We start from the raw sequence: 19,736 nt of genomic DNA, 5'->3' as shown, positions 1-19,736 counted from the left end.
CATCATTAGCCTGTGGAAGAATGAGATTAGATGAGGGTTTTTTTGGGTGGATTGTTTTCTGTTTTTGTTTGTCCCCAAATGTCATCGGGCAAATCACTTTAAAGGGAGCAGTTCCTGCCAGTGGCCGCACGACCCGGCTCTCTTGTTAGGCCGCCTCCTGCCCTCCCCCTCCCCTGGGTGCGGGGGACTCCCCCTCCCCTGGCTGGGTGCGGGGGCCGCCACAGCAGCGCGCCGGCCCTGGCCGGCGGAGAGGGCGGCAGGCGCGATGGCAGGGCCGCGGGCAGGGAAGGAGGCAAGGCCGCAGGCAGGCCCGCCCGCGCCGTCGACCCCGCCCCGCGCTGCTCCGCCGCTGCCAGGCAGGGGGCGCCGCTCCCGCCGCTCGGCCGCCAGCGCGGCGCGGGCCGCAGCCCTGAAGTTCCGCCGCTCCAGCAGCAACCGCCGCTGCTGCCTCGGCGCCCGGTGCCGCCGCCGCCCTTATCTGTCCTCTCCTTCCTGCCCGCTCCTGGCGCCCCGGCCTCTTCCCCCGCCGGGGCCCATCGGCCCGTGCCGGCCATGGCTACCAAGAAGGCGGGCTCGCGGTTGGAGACCGAGATCGAGCGGTGCCGCTCGGAGTGCCAGTGGGAGCGGATCCCCGAGCTCGTCAAGCAGCTCTCGGCCAAGCTCATCGCGAACGGTGCGGGGCCGGGCGGCGCGGGGCGGGAGGCGGCAGGCCGCGGCGGAGGGCCCGCGGGGGGCGGCCGGCCAGCGGAGCTCCCGGGCGCCGGACCCGGCAGGTGCAGCCGGGCGGGCCGCCGTGAGGGACCTCCGTGCCGCCCAGCCGTGCCCGGGGAGGCGGCGGGGCGTGGGGGGGAGGGCGCTGGAGGGGCGGGGAGCGGGTCGGGGCGGCCCGGGCGGCGCGGCCCCGCGCAGCAGGAGCCCCCGGAGGGCGGTGGGTGCCGCCGGGGGCCTGCCCCGGCCGGGCGAGCGGGAGCCCTGGGAGCCGGCCGCGGGCGGTGCGCTTGGGCGCTGGGCCCCCTCTGGGGTCCGGGGGAGGCCGCATCCACTCTCGCCGGCGGCGGGGCCCTGCGGGTCGGCGGCCTGACGGTCTCTCACGGGTGTTGCGGTTTTGCAGGCGCGCACGCTGACTGACGGTGTGCGTGAAGCCCTGCGTGTCCGGAGGAGTGTCTGTGCGCGGCGCGTCCTCTGAAGGCTTCTGTCCTTTTACTTAAAAATACCTCAGCAGTATAGCGCCACTTCATCTCTTTTCTTATAAAAGCTACGAAATGTTTGCTTGGTCCCTTATTTCTTATATCACAAACTTTTAAACGCTTAGCTGAAGGAGGTGAAAAGCAGTGCTTCGTTCTGAGGTCTGGAAGTGCCTAACAAACAAGGTTGATGCAGGGAAGTTCTGTTTGGTGTGGATGCCTTCATTCTGTGTGTGAGAAAAGACATGGGGATAGTGCCTGCCTCTCTGGGCTCCCTCATCTACTTGAGGTGGACCTGGAGGTATTTTTAGCAGGAAATAAAGTCTGCAGAGGCAGAACTTGAGCTGAACTCAGGGGCGATAAGTTAACATAGAGAGAGGATGTGGTGTAAGGTTGGCGTCACTGGGAGTGAGTTCCAAAGGCAGTGATGGCTTTACACGTTTAGGCAGATAAGAAAACGGGATGATTCAGGTCTATAGAAATGAAGAGGAAAAGCCTGAATCAAAGTAAAGAGAGAGAATTTAAGAATAGATGGATGGGTAGTGGATAACCTTACATGTGTTGGCCTTAGAAACAACTGGGTGATGATCCTGAAATACACTGGTATTTTATACTAACTGAAAATAAGCGCAAGTGAAAAGGTGGAGGGTATGATGTTTAATTGAAGTACATGCTTCACTGAGTTACAGACTATGGACTAGGTGGAGATCAGTTCAAGCAAAGGCAAATGTTTTTTGGCTGTCTGGTTAAGAAGAATGATCCTTCATAGTTTTAAGATGTACTAAGGTATTTCAGATAGGTAGGGAGAGCTTGGCAGATGTTATTGACAGTTTGACTTAAATTTCTCTGACCTGGGTACTTTTTACCTAACTGAAACATATCAGAGAATATATGTTTCAGTGATTTTCCTATTATGGTATCTTCCAGGTTCTGTACCAGCCAAAAATACAAATTATTGGAGAATTTCCTCATCTTTAAAACATGGGGAAGTATCATATGTAGATTTTTGTCTCTTTCTGACAGCACAGGAATGATTAAATCAATGTCCGCAGCTTCCAAGTTCTAGCTGAGAGCATCAACAGTCAGTAAGCAAAGTGATCCTAAGGGACTCTCCTTTTGTAGTGGAGCAAGACAAGAAAAGAGTAATTTATTTAACGAAATACATACCCCTGCTGTTGACAGTGTCTAAAATTGTAAGTTTGCGTTCTAGATCCTGGTGAACCTAACACGTTGCAGGCCAAGGTTATGAGCTAGTGAGACTACAAAGGAGAGGCAGTGCCTCTGTTCCACTCCTGAAGACAGATATAACTGAAAGGTGTTCTGATGCATATCCCTGTTCTTAGTTAAACTGAAGCAATTGATTTAAGAAAAAGTGCTCAAAACTTCACTGCTTCTTTCTGTAGCAACATTCAGTTTTACAAATCAACTAGGGAATGGAAAACAAAAGATCAGTTTTTTGGCTGAATGTGGAACAGTGTGTCATAGGAATGGTTTAAAAGCGTGAGGGGAGACGATCTTCATTCTGTCCATATACTGGTGTGTAGGTAATGAGCTCTGACTCTTGAATGCTGGAGCATTTTAACTGAGGGAATCAGCACTGCTAGGAATAGGGTTTATTGCTATTTGAACACAGGTGGGATGGGTTCCTTTGGGGAAGCTCTCTTGTAATCTCTCCAGTCTTGCACTATTGCGAAATAATAGACTGTTAGTTTCCTAAGACTTAATTACACCTCCCGTTTGGAAATGGAGAATAGAGTACTTGACAAATTTTAATAGTCTGGATTAACATTTGGGCTGTTTTGCACTGACACATTCTTTCCTCTTATCAAGTGCCCGTCCCTTGAAGCTCACAACCCAGATTAGACAAAGGAAGAAGTAGCAATAACAGCTCCTGGGGTGAAGTTCTGTGTGGATGCATAAGGCAATAATATATACTTCTGGAGAAGTGCAGCACTTGAAGTGCAGAATTTTGAGTGGATTTGGTTTTTTTGTTGTTTATTCTGTTTTGTTCTGGTGATCCCCCCTCACAGAATTAGGAGTCTGTGCAACTTGACAGTGGATCAAATATAAATGGCAGTTTATATAGGATTTTGGATGCACAAAAATGGCACTTACAATCCATCAGATACAGAAATTGGTTCTAGTATTTGAAAGGCTTTGTGAGCTTACTGAGCTTTAACCTAAAGAGGGAAAAGAAATGTTAATGGGTTGGTCACTGCCTTTGTTATTCTGTAAGTAGTAGTCATGATTTGGATCATGGAAAATGTGTGCTTTGTGTCAAGCCTGTGACTTGCATTGTTTTTCACAAAGGATGGGTAGATGAAAGAAGGGTCTTTAACCTAACTCAGAGCTGTTAGGCACTTATCCGGTTTGTATTATATTTCTCTCCTTCAGAACCAGGACTCAGCAGCAATGATAAGATTCATGCCATGTAACACAAATCTCTGTTTCAGCTCTTGCTTCATCAGTGTTCCCATAAAAGATTGGGTCAGAACTGTTACGTGCAGGTGGGTTAGCCGTGGCTAATAGCAAATGCCTGCCCAGCTGCTCAGTCTCTCCCCTTCCTTAGTGGGGCAGAAAATAGGATGAGAAGACTCATAGCTTGAGATAAAGATAGGGAGAGCACGAGACCACTTACTAATTACTGTCGCAGGCAAAACAGGTTCGACTTGAGGAAAACTAATTTAAATTGTTGCCAGTTCAAACGATTCAGATAGTAAACAGAAAGACAGACATGAAAGCAACACTTCTGCTCCCCCATTTCCCAGGCTCAACTTCACTCCTGTGCCCCTCCCTGCATGGCTTGGGGGGCAGAGGGGTTACAGTCAGTGTGAGGTGTTTTCTTTGCGCTGTTCCTTCCTTCTCGTGTTATTCTTCTGCTCTGGCTTGGGCTCCCTGCTGGCTGCAGTCCTTCAGGAGGAAAATCTGCTCTGGCACAGGCTGTCCATGTGCCATAGTTCCTTCAGGGTATATCCACCTGCTCCAGCTTGGGTCTTTCCCAGGCTGCGGTGGTGGATATCTGCTCCAGCACCTGGAGCACCTCCTCCCCCTCTTTCTCTGACCTTGGTGTTCCCTCTGCTATTTCTCACTCCTTTTGTTCCCTCCTCCTCCCTGCGGTATTTTTCTGCCCTTCCATAAATATGCTTTCCCAGAGGTGCTGCCAGCTTGGCTGAGGGGCTCAGCTGGCTCCTGCTGTGTATCTCTTGGAGCCAGCTGGGCCTGGGACATGGCAGCCCCTGGCCTCTTCCCACAGGAGCCACCCCTGCAGCCCCCCTGCTACCAGCACTGTGCTGTTTACACCCAGTACAGTAGGATTTATCAAAACTGCAGCAGCTGGCTCAGAAATCATCGTGCTACCCTGGGTTTCACGAAGATGTGGTCCTTGGCTAGTCTGTAGGTTGTTTGGTTGCAAGAAAGGTGCTGTCCTCAAGTGTTCTCTTGTGTGGTGTTGTTCCTGAGTATCACTTCTCAAAGGGAACTGAGAGAAACCCCAAGTTGTTAGAAATAAAATCTTAAAGCAGTTTTCACTAATGAAACTTTGTAAGTGTTCCCAACTAGTTTAACTAACTGAAAAAGGTTCCTTCTAAGAAAGTCATGTGAAGAAGTTTTGATTCCATTTGTTGAATTTTGTCTAATATTGCAAATGAACAGCATGGTGGTGAAACATGGTCATGAGCGTTAGCAAAACTCCAAGAACAAAATTACTTGTTCACAGATTATTGGAAGAGGTAAAATAGTAAATACTGAATATCTGAAATTAATGAAAATGTATTTTAAAGTGCACCCAGTATTGGGAAGCATTGGTTATAGGATTCTTTTCTATTTTAAGCCAGTCTGAATGGGCTACTTTATTTAATAAAGGCCTTAATCTGTAGGAGAACCGTGTACAGCTTTGTCTTGGAAAACTTGCTTGGCATTAAAAACCACGGTTGTGTGAATAAGATGCAACGTGCCATAAGAGAGAAATTTTCTCTAAGATCATACTTTAGTGTAGCAGTCCCCAAAATAACTAGTGATGACCACAACACTTTGATGTTAATGGTCACATATTTGAAATCCCCGTTGTTTTTTTCCTCAATAAAAGCTTTTTATTTTTTAAGAGATCGGTAAAGTTGTTCATCTCAAATATTGAAAAATAAGACTTATGAAACACCAGTGATGATGCTTTTTCAGTAAGTTTATCACAACATGTTGGTCTTACAGATGACTCATGTATTTTATTGATGTGTTCATGTTTCGATATTTATTCTTTTTCTATTTTGATTGTGTTTTGAAACTTCTCTGCAACAGCTTCAGTGAGAGTATTGTGTCATTCATAGCTTTGGGAACTGGGATTCTCAGGGTGCCTGGAATTTTGTGGTGTTTGATGATTTTGGAAGCTAGCAGTCACATTTCAAAGCCGATTGCAAGTTCGTCATGATTTTTTTCATGAAACAGTAGCATCTCGAAGCAAGTGGCTACATTGGACTTTGGTAGGAAGGTTGTGTCTGCTCAGAGTGTTCTCAGGACATCAGTGCTCTAATGTTTTCTTTACTTCCTTTGGAAACACAGTGAGGAAACCTTAGGTCAGTTCAGTGGCAAGCTGAATAGATAAAATAAAGTATCCATGAATTTCCACAGGTATTTCCGGCCATTCATTGTTGCTGCAGTCAGAACGTGACCTTGCTCAAGTTCAGTGAGATGTATGGTTCTGTCTGGGAAAAGCACTGAGGAGGTGAATTTTTATAGTTCAACTGAGGTAGAATGATGTTCTGTAGAAACCTTAGCCAGTGTGAAATATTGTATTACTGTGGGGGGAGAATGCATGCCCCGGAAATTGGTGGATCTGTATGCTACCAAGAGCACTGTGACATTGCCATGAAAATAGAACATTACAGGTATCAAGTTTGCTGATGGAAATACACCAGCCTTGTAACACACTGCTTTCTTACCAATTGAATTTCTTACTACCATTACTATCCCATTTCTGTTTGTTGTTGTTTTGTTTTGTGTGTGATCTTTGCTCTGACTACTTCTCCTGTCAACACCTTGTTTCTATAGTGTCTTATTACATCTTTCCTCTCATTTAGCCTTGCTGAGTAAAGGAGCAGAGTAGCAAAAACAAAGGATGAGGAAATTTTATGTGTCTGTTTTTTGTTTGTCACTTCCTATGCTGCTGCTTTATCTGGATATAAGTGGGATGTAAAACCAGAAACATCTTATGAGTTTTCATTTGTTTTCCTCCCTTGTGAAATACAAGACCTCAGATGTACTGTTAAAGCTTATCCTCGGAGTAAACCAGGGATTTCTAAACCTCTTAGAACTCGTGCCCTACTTAGGTGTTTATCAAATTTGGTTGGTTTTTATACATACAGCTTTAATGCAATTTATATATGCAAAGCTTTCCAAAGAGACCTACATCTCCACCTGAAAAGTTTGCAGACCATAATGTGACATGCCTTTTTGCCTTTCCACAAAAGCGGAAATGAAGTGCTCTCTTCAGTTATTACTTTTTTTGTTTTCCTTCTGTTGCTTTCACTATCATATTTACAGAACAAGCATACTAAGGACACACATTTTTCTCAATGATGACCAAAGATGGTGACAGTACTAAGATGTGTTGTCTTGTTTTTGACTGACAGCTTTGTTTCTTCAGACAGCCAGGGGAGTTACAACAGTGTAAGTGATGATGTAGATCTGCTGCTTGTATTCCAACTGACTTGTCATCTGGAAGAGAAAATGCTGGCGTAGTCAGTATGATTTCACAAGTAACCAAGCTGGTCTAACGCCTTGCTGCTATTGCATGGAGGAGCTCTTTCTTCCTCCCCTTACTCAAGCTGCTCTTTCGCTGCTGTTTCTCCTAGTACGTGTTCCTGGTCTCTCCCTTGTGTTGATGAACAGCAGAGGTGGGACTTACTGTGCTGGGCCAGCAGAAGACTCTATGCTCCTCTTTCTGGGGTTAGGTTCTGCTGGCTTACTGAGCTGATTTGCCTCCCTCAGGAGTCTGAAGAGTAGTATAACAGCTCGTGGAAAATTAACAGTGGCAGCAGCCACTGAAAGGCAAAGGCAAGGGGAACTTTCTTCTTCTCCCAATGTAAGGAATCATTTAATTGGTCTGAGGAACTAAGTATTTCTGGGTGTTCAGAGCTTATAGCCGCTTACATATATAAGGATACTTCCATATATTATGAGTGTAATTATTTTAGAAATTAGACATCTGACATATTAATGTTGGGTTGGTTGCGCTCTATTGCTGTGTTTAAAATCATAGAATTGTTTAGGTTGGAAAAGACCTTTAAGATCATCGAGTCAACCATAAACCCAATGCTGTCACATCCACCTCTAAACCATGTCCCTAAGCACCACATCTACAACTCTTTTAAATATCCCCAGGAATACTCAACCTCTTCCCTGGGCAGCCTGTTCCAATGCTTGACAACCCTTTCAGTGAAGTTATAAGAATAAATTGTAACCTGGCTTAGCAGTGTATATATACCGGTATATGCCTGTATTATAGCTGCTCTAGGTTCCTTTTATCTAACTTCAAGGATTAAAGGTTAGCATTAACTTTTTTTAATAGGGGAATAAGTTCATTAGCATAAATTCAGGGTCACTGATATAATTTCTGTTTTAATTTGATTTGCATGGTAGTAAAGGAGGGGGCAGAAGGTCCTTAACCATACCAGAATGTGGGCCATTCCCCTCCCCACAAATCTGTCTTGTAAATAATCAGATTTTAGAACTTGATGGTTAAATTCTCTGCCGTTTTCTCTGCACTGAACACAGCTTAATTGATGATCTGATAAGGAGCGACTGAAGAAAATAACTTTGTAAAAAGCAAAGTGGCAGGATGTTGAGAAAAATTGGAGGGAGTGAGGATGTCTGGCTAGTAGTGCTATGTTTGTTGGTAGCAAGGCCTTTAATCATTGGAGAGCATTTGATCTCTGCTCCAGCCTCTGGAGGAAGAGTGCTGAATCTGGGCATTTCCCTGATGTCAGCAAGTGTGTGGCAGAATGTATAGTGGCACTTATTAGTAAGCTGCTCTGATCAGAGATGTTATCAGTTGCTGTGTTGCTTCAGGAGATGTTGTATGAGTTTCTGTAAGTTCCCACTCTGCTGATGATCTGTGTGTGACTGGTATGATTCCACTCAATGTGTATGCATAAACAGAAATCCTTTACTATAATCTCGCATTATATTCAAGAGAAGGGAATGTATGAAAGGTGGGTTTTTTAACACAGTTGTAATTTAAAATCTCCTTTTTATTGATTTTGCTACAGCTTTATAGTGTGTATGCTATTTTCCAACAGGGTCTTGGTGCGTTCAGTTCACAGAATAGACTGGCCTCTGGAGATAGAGCCAGAAATCTTAAGGCCAGAATCAAGTATTTTGTCAAATCATTAATTTGGTCTTTAGAATTACCTTGATCATTGCCTGTGGGAGTTATCACCCAAGAAATCTGTAATATTGTAGTAGGAAGAAGGCTGCACTTAAGCACTCTGTTACTAAGTTTGTCACCCATATTAGTATTCTGTAGAGAAGGCATATTAACAATGATTAATCAACAACTTGAATTTTGATACAGCTGCTCTACAGCTGATGTTTCTGATGTGTAACAGGTAAAGGGCCATAAAGTGAAGGAAGGACTTTGAAATGTGTGCTTGTATTGTCTGGAAAAGAGGAGAGGATCGGATCTGACCTTAGCAGATACTTAGGAGTTGTTTCTTCGCTAATGAAAGTAGATCCCGAATGTTTAAGCTGTACTGAAAGAAAGGAGGGCATAAAAGAGGACTTATGTGTTATAGAATTTGGCAAATACTGTAACTGTTCTTCCAGTGTTAAGTTCCCTGTTTAAGCGTTTAATCTGCAACTGTGTATTGTTGTTCTGTTTTGGTGACTTGGCTATATGAATTAGAGCTTCCCCTTTATTTAAATAAAGGAGTAGTCTTTTTAGCCTTGAGCTTGTTAGGTGGTGGAGCCCTGGTGCAGACAGCTCCTTGGGGAGCTGACACCTATTATGTAGTTAGGCATCTGCCCGAGGTGGAGGGTGTTGCCAGGTTTCACAGAAGACTTATCTGTCTTCTTCCCAGAAGGAGGTATAAACTGTGCTGCTTTCACAAAAAGTGGGTGGGAAATCACTTTTGGCTCTAGACAAGTTCTGAATGCAGCTTAGCTGAGCCCAGTAACTTGTTTTATCTCCATAAAAGTTTTGGGAAGGCAACCAAGATACGAAAACACCAACATCTTCCAGGCCCTCCCCTGTTTTTTCTGGTGTTAATTATGTGAACAAGTTGTTGCTTATCTTTCAAGTGTGCCTTATTTCAAATTCAGGTTTGCCTGGGCTCAGCTTCTAGCCACATTTCTGTTTTCCTCTTGACCAATTAATTACAGTCTCTTTGCTGTAATGGGGAGAAAACGCTGTGCATTAACCAAGACTAATGGGATTGCTTTAGAGCTGGGTTTAAGGGGAGGCAGAAGCAGGGGACCTACTGCTTTTAGAACAGCTGATAGAATTAAAAAAAACAAACAAACAACAAAAAATGAAAACAAAACCGCAAAGTTGCTAAAAGGTGCTTTCGGTCTTAAAACTGGTGGTTATGTACCTGAGACAATCATCTCTGAGAGTGGCAGGTGTAGGCTACTGCCTTTCAAGAATTTACTTGACATTTCCCAAGTGGAGCTAGTGGGGAGGGCAGGGAGGAAGAGGATGAGAAAAGGCTATTTTCTGTGAGTGACTGGTTTTGGAAATGGTTGAGAACTGCAAGATCCCCTCTTCTGGAGAACAGAGGGTCATCTGAGTGCTTTCGTGTGAACTTTGGGTCATCCTGTAGGTGAAAAATGTCCCTTTCCTGACCTGACAATTAATCAGTGATTAAAACAGAGAGATGGCCAGGGAGTGAAGGTGCGAACCAAAATCTCTAGATGATGACTTTTAGGAGTAAGGAAGTGTTCCTGATGGTATAAGTTGGGCAGAGTCAGGATCCCTTCCATCTCTTACTACTTTTTTGTCAACCATTTTCTTTACATTATTGGGAGAACAAAAGTTGGATTCTGTTATCGTCATCCGTCAAATTTGCACTGTGCTGCAGTGCAGCTGTTTGCTAGATCGTGGACAAGAGCCACTGTCCCCATGACATGGTTTGGTTTTTGCCTTCCATCTAGAGATTATTGTCTCTAGTCTTTTTGTTGTTGTTGTTAGTAGCAACAGGAAAACTGGTTTGTCCTTTGAGAAACTAATCATGGCAAAAGCAGGATTGAAAAGAATTCCTAGCTATCACACCATGTGCTTTTCCTGTTCTCCAAGTTGCTCTTTGATCTTCTTTATAACCTAAACAAAACATAAATGGAAAGAAGCTAAATTTTTCATTCTCGCTCAATGTAGAACTGTTCCCAGTTAAAAACCCAAAAATGGTGGTGATCCTGTTTCCCACGCTTCATGCTTCCCAGTCTTGGTTATGACCTACATTCTTATTTCTTGGTTTCATGTTGCATTTGACTGAATGGGCCAAGTTTAATTCAAACAAATTTATCAATAATCTAGATGATACATTGTGTCTGTTCTGGGTTGGTTATTTACTGTTCTGATGGTCTTAACATTTCACAAAATTTGGGAGCTTGAATATTAAAAGCGAGCCATAAAATAATGTAATTTGAAGCAACTGCTGCAGTTTTCTGTTCTTAATATGTGCCCTAATAAAATAAATTTCTGTAGTAGTGGTACTTTGGAATTAAATTTGCATGTGCATAAATAGTCTAGGAAGTCTATAATATTTTTCTTCAAAGTGAGTTTTGGCTGTCAAGCAGGAAAATTGCCTAGACTCTGCATAGCTGCACGGTAGAAGGGTGTTGTGCCCTCTGTGTACTTAGGAGGTAGAGGAGTGAATGACTGTATAATTAAAGGTGTTAATAAGTAGAATTAAGTTTCTTTGAGCAGCTGACTCTGCATTTTCTGCTTCTGGTCATACATGTGTATCGTCTGCATCAGCCTGCAGCCCTTCTGCCAGTAGTGCCTGTTAGTCTGTACGTGTTCTCTAGCTATTCTTCTGCTGTCCCCAGAGACCTGACTGGACAAGATCCTGGGCAACCTGCTCTAGTTGATCCTGTGTGGAGCAGGGGTGTGGGACTAGACCATCTCCAGAGGTACCTCCCAACCTCAACCGTCCTGTGATGCTGTGAATTCTTGCTACTTAGTAGTCAGCAATGGAATTCTCAGTGACATCTGTATATCCATATATTGTTTTTATTTTCTTTAATATAAGCCTTGTATAAATCTAAGATTAGTTTTAGCATTCATTTTAATTTAAGTAATTTCTGGTCAGAGTTACTTGAATGGGTACTTGGAGACTTCTGCTAATATTCCTCTTTAGGTACGCCAGTGCTCTTAATGACTCTTACATGCATCATGAACAAAGCAAATGTCTTTGTTTTAAGTGTACATTCAACTTGTTCACAGTTAGAAAACATGTTTCATGCTGCTTCTGCCAGATGAATGTGAAATCAGCTCTGGATCCAGGATTTCCAGATCCTTCTGTGGAAGAAAGCTCTTTTCAAAATGGCCTTCTTAATAAATGTTATGTGGCATGCTCCTCAGCTGTTTTTACAGAAACTTAACTCTGAAATTTTTGTCTGGGTACTACATGGAGCAGATGACCCCTTTGGGATCCTTCTTGCTTCATCCCCCTCCTGGGTAAAAATTACTGAGTTTGGTTTTTTTTAGATTTAGGCATAATGATAATCCAACATGTTTTAGGAAGTCTGAGGAAAAAATCCTCTCAAAATAATGCAACATCTAGCCCATCAGGTACTCTGAGCCTTTAGTTTTATCTTTAGAGAGAACAAGAGTTTTAGGAATTCAGTAGGAGGAGTTTCCTTTCTCATTCCCAAGCTAGTTTTCCTCTGGGAAGATTTGAAGCACCAGAACAGAGGTTACAAGGCAAGTCTTGACTTGCTGGAATCCTGAATGTCAATTTATGGTCCCATTGGGATACTGGAAATCTCATACTTGTCCTCTTTACCCCTTGACTCTTTCTTCCCCTGCTTTTTAATTTTTTTTTTTTTAATATTTAGCCCTGACTTGAAGACTTGAAGTTGTTATTTCTTCCTTTCTCTGGAATCCAGTACAGGGCAGGTGAACCAGCAGTATCTTCTGTTCTTGCAACTCTCTGCTTCATCTGATTTGATCTCACCTCATGCAGAATCTTCATTTGGAGCTAATGATAACCATGATCTTTTGACTTCAGTGCATTTGGACAATTGTGTTTTTTAAGAATCTGAAATATGTTACCTGAAATACTGAAGATATTGGTGGAGAGTGGGTGAAGTGATACAGCATGCTTCTAGATTTGTTATCTGCTTCCTTACAAGGAAAGATTAAAGTTTGTTTGGCTAGTCACCTCAGATTCTGTAGCTAGTGTGCTCTGTATTTCCTATTCCTAAATACTTCCTATTCAAATTCAGATCCTCAGGGCTTGAGTCTGGGGTTGAGCATCTTTGCTTAAGTCTTTGTGGTAGGAGATTTTATCCTAATTCTGCATTTTTCTTGCAGCTGTGTAATTCAGAAGAGTGAAACAATACTAAATATATTTCTTTTAATCTATGACATTTGGCATATGAGGAAGAAAACACTGGTTTTTTCCATACTCTTTCTGCCTTTAGATGTTGAGCTGTCAAGGCTCTATAATATGTAACTATGTTAGCACAGGCGACAGGTTCTTTAGTCCTGTTGAGAGCACTTAATCATTCACTATGGGTGTATCTTGGTGTACTCTGGAATTGAATTAGGTTTTTAAAGTTACCTCTTGGAGGGGGATTCTGCAAGCAAGAGACAGCTCCTAATCTGTATTCATTTAGGGCTTTCGTGTATATATATATATATATTTTTTAGCTGTGTGCAGTGTTGCCATTCTTTCCTTTCTCTCCCCTTCTCCCTAAACTTACTTTTAGAAGGGAATTCCGAGCTAGATATTCCTCTCATGTAGCCTGCCAGCAACCCCTAGGTTCTTCCACAAATGCCTGGAGGCTGTGGTAGCGTTCATCAGAAAACTGATTATTTTGTATTTTAGCATGTGATTCAGTGGATGATTCAAGGCGGACCATGGTTTTAAGCTAACCGTAATAAATATTCTTCATCATTCTTGACCCAGGATAAATGAAGATTAATCCTGTTTTAATTCTATGTTTTTCTGTGAGTAACTACTTCTGATCCTGATAATGCTGTAACAATTTTGCTTCAAAAAGCAGATGTTAAAAATCAAGTAGCAAAGCAGCTGTCATGATATTTTTAGACACTATTTTACAAAAACATGTGATCATGTGTGGTTTTTCCCCCACCCCGTGTTTAAGCCAGCCTTTATTCTCATTTTGCAACATGGATCAGCCCTAACAATCTTCAAAGAGGGATAGCCATGTCTGCACAAGGCTCTTCTCAAGACATTTTGAATGAGTGTGTCTAAGCTGGAAGAAAAAAGCTTGCATGTCTTGGTTTTTTTGCTTTTGCTTTCAGTGCTAACAGAAATGGATATTTCAAAAGCATCCTTCAATTTGTCTGCAGTTCCAAAATGCTCAGGCTTGTCTTTGATTATAGGCAGAGGACATCCTATTAGGCAGGCAGATTATTTCAATGATGCTGTGCTGTTGTAGAAACAGATGGGCAAGCTAGGAAATGGTCCTGCAATGCAGTTGTGATATGTCATCAAATATCCCCAAATATCAAATATTAAGTAATTTCTGATGAACTATTCAGCTGAGGAATGCATGAATAAGGGGGAGTCTTTTCTTTGATCAAGAATTTTGTACTGATCCGTAACTGTCTCAGTTTTCTAAAAGTGGGAAACTGGTTTTACTGGTATTGAAACTGTTTACTAACAGGGCTTTTTCTCTTCTGAAACATCTATTTAGACTGGCTTGAAGAATGCTAGACATCAAGGTATCTAACAACTTTACACGGTTTAATTTTGTCTTTTTAAAGTATCTCATAGAAGAGCATAATCTAGATCACTCATACTGTGCTGGAAGAAAAAGCAATTTCGTCTTAAACATTACTTCATGTTATTTCAGGATGTCTTAAGGGATAGCTAAAACTGATTAAAAACTCTGCTAGAGCTATGGTTTCATAAATAGTTTCTGTTAGAAATGTCCACGTAATTGGTATTTTGTTATAAGGAGCACTGAGGCTCGATCTTAGTGGCACAGAACGGTTGACATGCCTTGAGCCAATGTGTTGTTAATAAAACAGTCATAATTTGATTTAAAAATTTGTTGCCAATGTCTGGCCCCAACTGACTGACTTAGCAGATGAATGACTTGGTGAATAAGAAAATCTTTCTCTGCAGTAACTTTTTTGGTTTGCATTCTCTGACCTGTTCTCTTCCAGTGTTAGTCACCAGCAGCTGAGTGAGTGCAGCACATCTGTGATGAAAGCCAGTGTGACAGTAACTGTTTCTCTTATGGTGCTCATGATATATAGCAATGGTACAGGGAAAGGGTGAGTTGTGCTGTATATGAGTGACCTAGAAGAATGGCTTTTGTTTTGATGCTTAATCGGATCTGTGTGTAAGTTGGGGCTGTTATTTTCTCCCCTCCCACCTTTACTCTAAAGAAAAGTATGTGTAATACATGTTGCTGCATTGTGACTGTCCCTAGCTAGCGTATGGATCATTAGCTTCTCTTACTTGTATAAATGATGGGAACAAAATATCTGGGTGCTATAGACTACTTTGATTCTCATCTTAAGGTATCTGGATAGTTTCAGAGTATTTGCCAGCATGAACTTACAGCTTTGCTCTTGCTTGTGTCCCATTTTTAGAGACAATATAATATTTTTTAAGTCATTGTCAGAGAGAAGAAACTTACTGGGCGGGGGGGGAAGGTCGAGAGGGAAGAGAGAGACTAAGTTTTCTAGGGGTGTTTTCTTGTTTCTCTCCTCTTACTTCCCCCGGTGTGAGAAATTCTGCTGTGTACAAGAGAGGAATAATCTTACAAACTTTCTGCAGAGTGCTACACCTGTGTCTATGCCTGTCTTGTTCCACTGTGGCCCCACAAATGGGTGACAATTGAAGCTTCTCTCCTCTCACTGTGGTGCAGCTGTTGAGCAACTGGAGTATGGAGGGAAGTATGGCTACAGTCTGCTCTTGCATGTGCCAGTGCTGTTCTTTGGTTATAGACAAAATGATGATTTTCCCCTTTAGTAGTAGGGATGGTTTCAGTACTTTGTTTTAAGAACCCTCATGCCTCAGGGAATGCATTTTCACACCTAACAGTGCAAGGTTTATTTTCTTTTTCCTTAGTGTCTAACCTGTTCTTCAAGATATCTGCTAATCTATTGTAACCATCCAAACTAGTTGTTTCCATGCTTCCCTGACAGTTTTGCAGTTAACATAAACAAAACATCTCTGGCAGCTGATGCAGTCTAGCTGTGTTTTTCATCTGTCTCTCCCTAAAGATCTACTGTATTTGTATCGAGTTTGCACAGCAAGGTTTTGGTAGCAGCGGGTGCTACAGGGGTGGGTTCTGTGAGAAGCTGCTAGGAGCTTCCCCTATGTCTGATAGAGCCAATGGACCTGCTGCTGGCCAAGGCCAAGCCCTTCAGCAGTAGTGGTGGCACCTCTGGGATAATGTATTTAAGAAGGGGGAAGAAAACCTGTGCAATTGCAGCTGGAGAGAGGAGTGAGAATGTGTGTGAGCAACAACCCTGCAGACACCAAGGTCAGTGGAGAAGGAGGGGGAGGAGGTGCTCCAGGCACTAGAGCAGAGATTCCCCTGCAGCCCATAGTGAAGACCACGGTGAGGCAGGCTGTCTCCCTGCAGCCCATGGAGGTTAATGGTGGAGCAGACATCCACCTGCAGCCCGTGGAGGACCCACACCAGAGCAGGTGGATGTGCCCGAAGGAGGCTGTTACCCCATGGGGAGCCTGTGCTGGAGCAGGCTCCTGGCAGGACCTGTGGCCTGTGGAGAGAGGAGCCCATGCTGGAGCAGGTTTGGTGGTAGGACTTGTGACTCCATGGGGGCCCACGCTGGAACCATCTGTTCCTGAAGGGGTGCACCCTGTGGGAGGGACCCACACTGGAGCAGTTCACAAAACTGCAGCCTGTGGGAAGGACTCATGTTGGAGTAGTTTGTGGAGGACTGTTTCCCATGTGAGGGACCCCATGCAGGGGAAGAGTGTGAGGAGTCGTCCTCCTGAGGAGGAAGGAGTGGCAGAGACAACATGATGAACTGACTGCAAGCCCCATTCCCTGTCCCCCAGTGCTGCTCCGGGGCAGGGGGTAAAGAATCAGGAGTGAAGTTGTGACCAGGAAGAAGGGAGGGGTGGGGGGAAGGTGTTTTTAAGATTCGTTTTGTCATTATCATACTCTGATTTGAAAATAAAACTACTTTCCCCAAATTGAGTGTTTTGCCTCTGACAGTAATTGGTGAATGATCTCTCCCTGTCTTTATCTCAACCAATGAGCCTTTCATTATATTTCTCTCCCCTGTCCAGCTGAGGAGGGGAGTGATAGAACAGCTTTGGTGGGCACCTGGCATCCAGCCAGGATCAAACCACCATTGTATTTATCTTAATTAAAGAAATGCTTGTTACAGGAGTGTGGGCCAGAAGAATTTTTGAGACCTACTTAAAGGAATGCATGAGGGGGAAGGCATATGTGATACTTTCTTCTTTGGCATGTTTGAAGTTCTGCTATTTGAAGTGTTGAAAAATGTCAGTGATAGACCTCACTCTTTTCATTGCAAACAGCCTTGATGATATTTCAGTTCCTGAACTAAAGCACTGATTTTTAGAGTGTCATTTGGATTCCTTGCTGTGTTTGATGTTCGTGATGCCTCAAGCTTCTTTGGAAATGAAGTTCACTGAATAAAAGGAAAAAGGAATGTTGCTTGTTAAATGAAGTACTTCGGTTTTAATGACTACAGTTCAGGGAAGAGGCATCTACTTGCACATCCCTTAAAACTTAGAGTAAATAGTTTGGCATTTTTACCTGTTTTTAAATCACAACTTAGCTTTAAAAGTACAGTTAGCATAATTAATCTTCACTGTTCTTCTCCAAAGTAGGACATTACTATGCTGACCTCAAGTACTATTTTCAAGGCCCACTCTTTTTTTAATTACCTTTTTGAAGAGGCTCATAAACAAAAATTGTGCACTTGGAACATTCTCTGGAGTCTTCTGAATATTATTAGTAAAATGCTTCTGCTGAAAGGAGCCCACAGTGACCTGTTCTTTGCAAAACAAATAATTGCATTCTGTGAATGTGTTCTGAAACACAGTTTTCTAAGTTTCGAGTGGGACTCTGATCTCTGAGACCCTTTCACACAGCACACGTTAGAACTTCTTACACCAAAAATTAACCTGCCTTGCATTGGTGTACAAAACCAGCTGTCTTTTCTATGCATGTGGTTTACACTCTTTGACTTCCAGAGAGATGGAACAGTTGCAGAAAGTGCAGGGCTGTGCTAAAGCTATCTTAGAGCAGGGTAATGTTGGTCAGAATATCAGACTTTACTACTGGTTTATAATAATACTGTGGCTATGCTAATGAAATGTGGAATTTGGAATAAGGCTGGGATAAGGGGATCAGTTTAATGCCTTGTTTAGTTCACAGCTTGAAACTGAAGTTATGCAAGCTGTTGATTTTTATCAATTATGTTAAGATTTCTGTTTGAAGGGAAAGAAAGAACACGCAGAAAATAAACTGTAACAAAATAGATGCTGAATATCTTTGAAAAAATAGCTCATTTTAGCATATTGCTTCTCTTGGAAAATTTGATTTATTGCAGCAAGTGACAATTGTCTGTACCGCTTGTGCTTTTTAGTATATGTATCAGTTCTTGCAGAAAACCTGTTGATATTGATGGAAAACTATGCCATTTAATGGAAAAGTCTCATGAAGCAGTGTTCCGTGACAGAGAATGAGTGTGTTGGGCAAAGAGAGCATTTACAAGTCTCTGATACCCAGGTGGGTTGTATCATAGTGCTGAAAGAGCTGGCCAATGTCATTGCAAGGACACTGTCATTTTTTTAAAGATTCTAGTGATCAAGGGTGATTCCTGGTGACTGGAAAAAGGCAAATATGGCCATTTGCAAGAAGGTCAAGAATAAGGCTCCAGGGACTGCAGGTTGGTCAGCCTGACCTGAAGCCGTGGGAAGATTACGAAGCATATCCTGGAAACTGGTTGGAAGGATAAGGAGGTGGTTGGGATCAGTTGACATGGGTTTATTAAGGACTAACCAACCAGATAGCTTTTGATCATGAGAAGTGGCTGACTGTATGGATAAAGTGGGGACATTGGATATTGTTGGCTTCAACTTCGTCTAGACTTTGGGCACAGTTCCCCATAGTACGTCATGTAGCTCAGTTAAAAAGGCAGGTGGTAGGTGGAAAACTGGCTGGGCTCAGAGGTTTGGTCACAGGTTAAAAAAAAATTCCGATCTGTGATGTATTAGAAGTGGGGCCTCTCAGGGGTTGATAATGCAGTCAGTACTGTTTAGTAATTTTCTTGGTGACATAGACATTGAGAATGCACCCTCACTGGTTTTGTGGATGATGGAAGACTGGAGGGGAGTATATTACTGCTGTTTAGAGGGATCTCAACAGGCTGGAGAAACGGACTAATGGCAAAACTCGAAGTTCAGCAAATGCAAATGCCATGGTCCTGTACTTAAGAAGGAGTAACTGTCGCAGTATAGCCTGGCGATCAACTGGCTAAAAAGCAGCTTTGCAGAAAAGGACCTGAAAGACCTGGTGAATGACAAAGGGAGCATGAGTTGGCAGAAAACTCTTGCAGTAGCGAAGACTGACCACATGCTGTGCTGTATTAGCAATAACATAGTCAGCAGTTAGAAAGAAATTATTATTCCCTACTGTTTGTCACTTGTGAGACCACATCTGGAATATTTTTATCTAGGTTTGGGCTCACCAGCATGAGAAAGACATTGGTATAGTAGAGTCAGCCCTGTGAAGGGCCACCAAGATGATAAGGGGGCGAAAGCATGTGACCTAAGAGAATCAGTTGAAAGAGCTGAGTTTAAATCTTAGAAAGGGAGGGCAAAGAGGGGATCTTACTGGTGCCAACTCCCACACTGCTTTGAGTATGGAGGTGGCCTCTTCTCAGAAATGCACCGTGAAAGTATCAGAAGCAATGGACAAAAACTGCAGCAAGGGAAATATTGGATGGATAGCAAGGAACAAAATTCCACAAGGAGAACAGTCAAATGTTGGAAAAGATTGTCCAGAGGGGTTTTGTGATCTGTGGAAATGCTCAAAACTCAACTGGGTATGATCCTGAGTTGCCTGCCCTAATGCTGAAGTATATTCCTTGCTTCTTCTTCACTTAGTGCATTGAAATATCTTTCAATTTTTGCTGAACAGACTTCAGTGAAAGAGTAGCAAAATTTGTGTAAATTACTTCAAAAATTCCTGGTATTATACTGATAACATTGTGAATGTATGGAAACAAACCGGGTCCTTCTCTACTTCTATTTCCTCAGAGGATTTAAATTTTCAGATATAATATATTAGAAGAAACTTCAAATGATAGGAGGTTTGAGAGCCTATGAAATTAAAAATGGCAATTGT

At 43.0% G+C, this 19,736-nt stretch overlaps 1 protein-coding gene across 4 annotated transcripts in view; it reads left to right on the top strand.

Moving 5' to 3' along the window:
* Positions 1-356: 356 nt before the first annotated feature.
* Positions 357-19,736, top strand: part of TTC7B (tetratricopeptide repeat domain 7B) — a 148,140-nt gene continuing 128,760 nt past the window's right edge. Inside the window, exon 1 of one of the 4 annotated variants that reach the window (XM_064460561.1) lies at positions 357-673. In XM_064460561.1, the coding sequence (XP_064316631.1) occupies positions 553-673 (121 nt within the window). In that variant the 5' untranslated portion in view covers positions 357-552. The remainder of the gene's footprint in view (positions 674-19,736) is intronic. The other 3 variants (XM_064460564.1, XM_064460558.1, XM_064460559.1) reach the window with 3 other exon arrangements.

Source organism: Phalacrocorax carbo, chromosome 9 (assembly GCF_963921805.1).
Source record: "Phalacrocorax carbo chromosome 9, bPhaCar2.1, whole genome shotgun sequence".
NCBI classification, from domain to species: Eukaryota; Metazoa; Chordata; class Aves; order Suliformes; family Phalacrocoracidae; genus Phalacrocorax; species Phalacrocorax carbo.
This window is presented reverse-complemented; position numbering and strand designations above follow the sequence as displayed.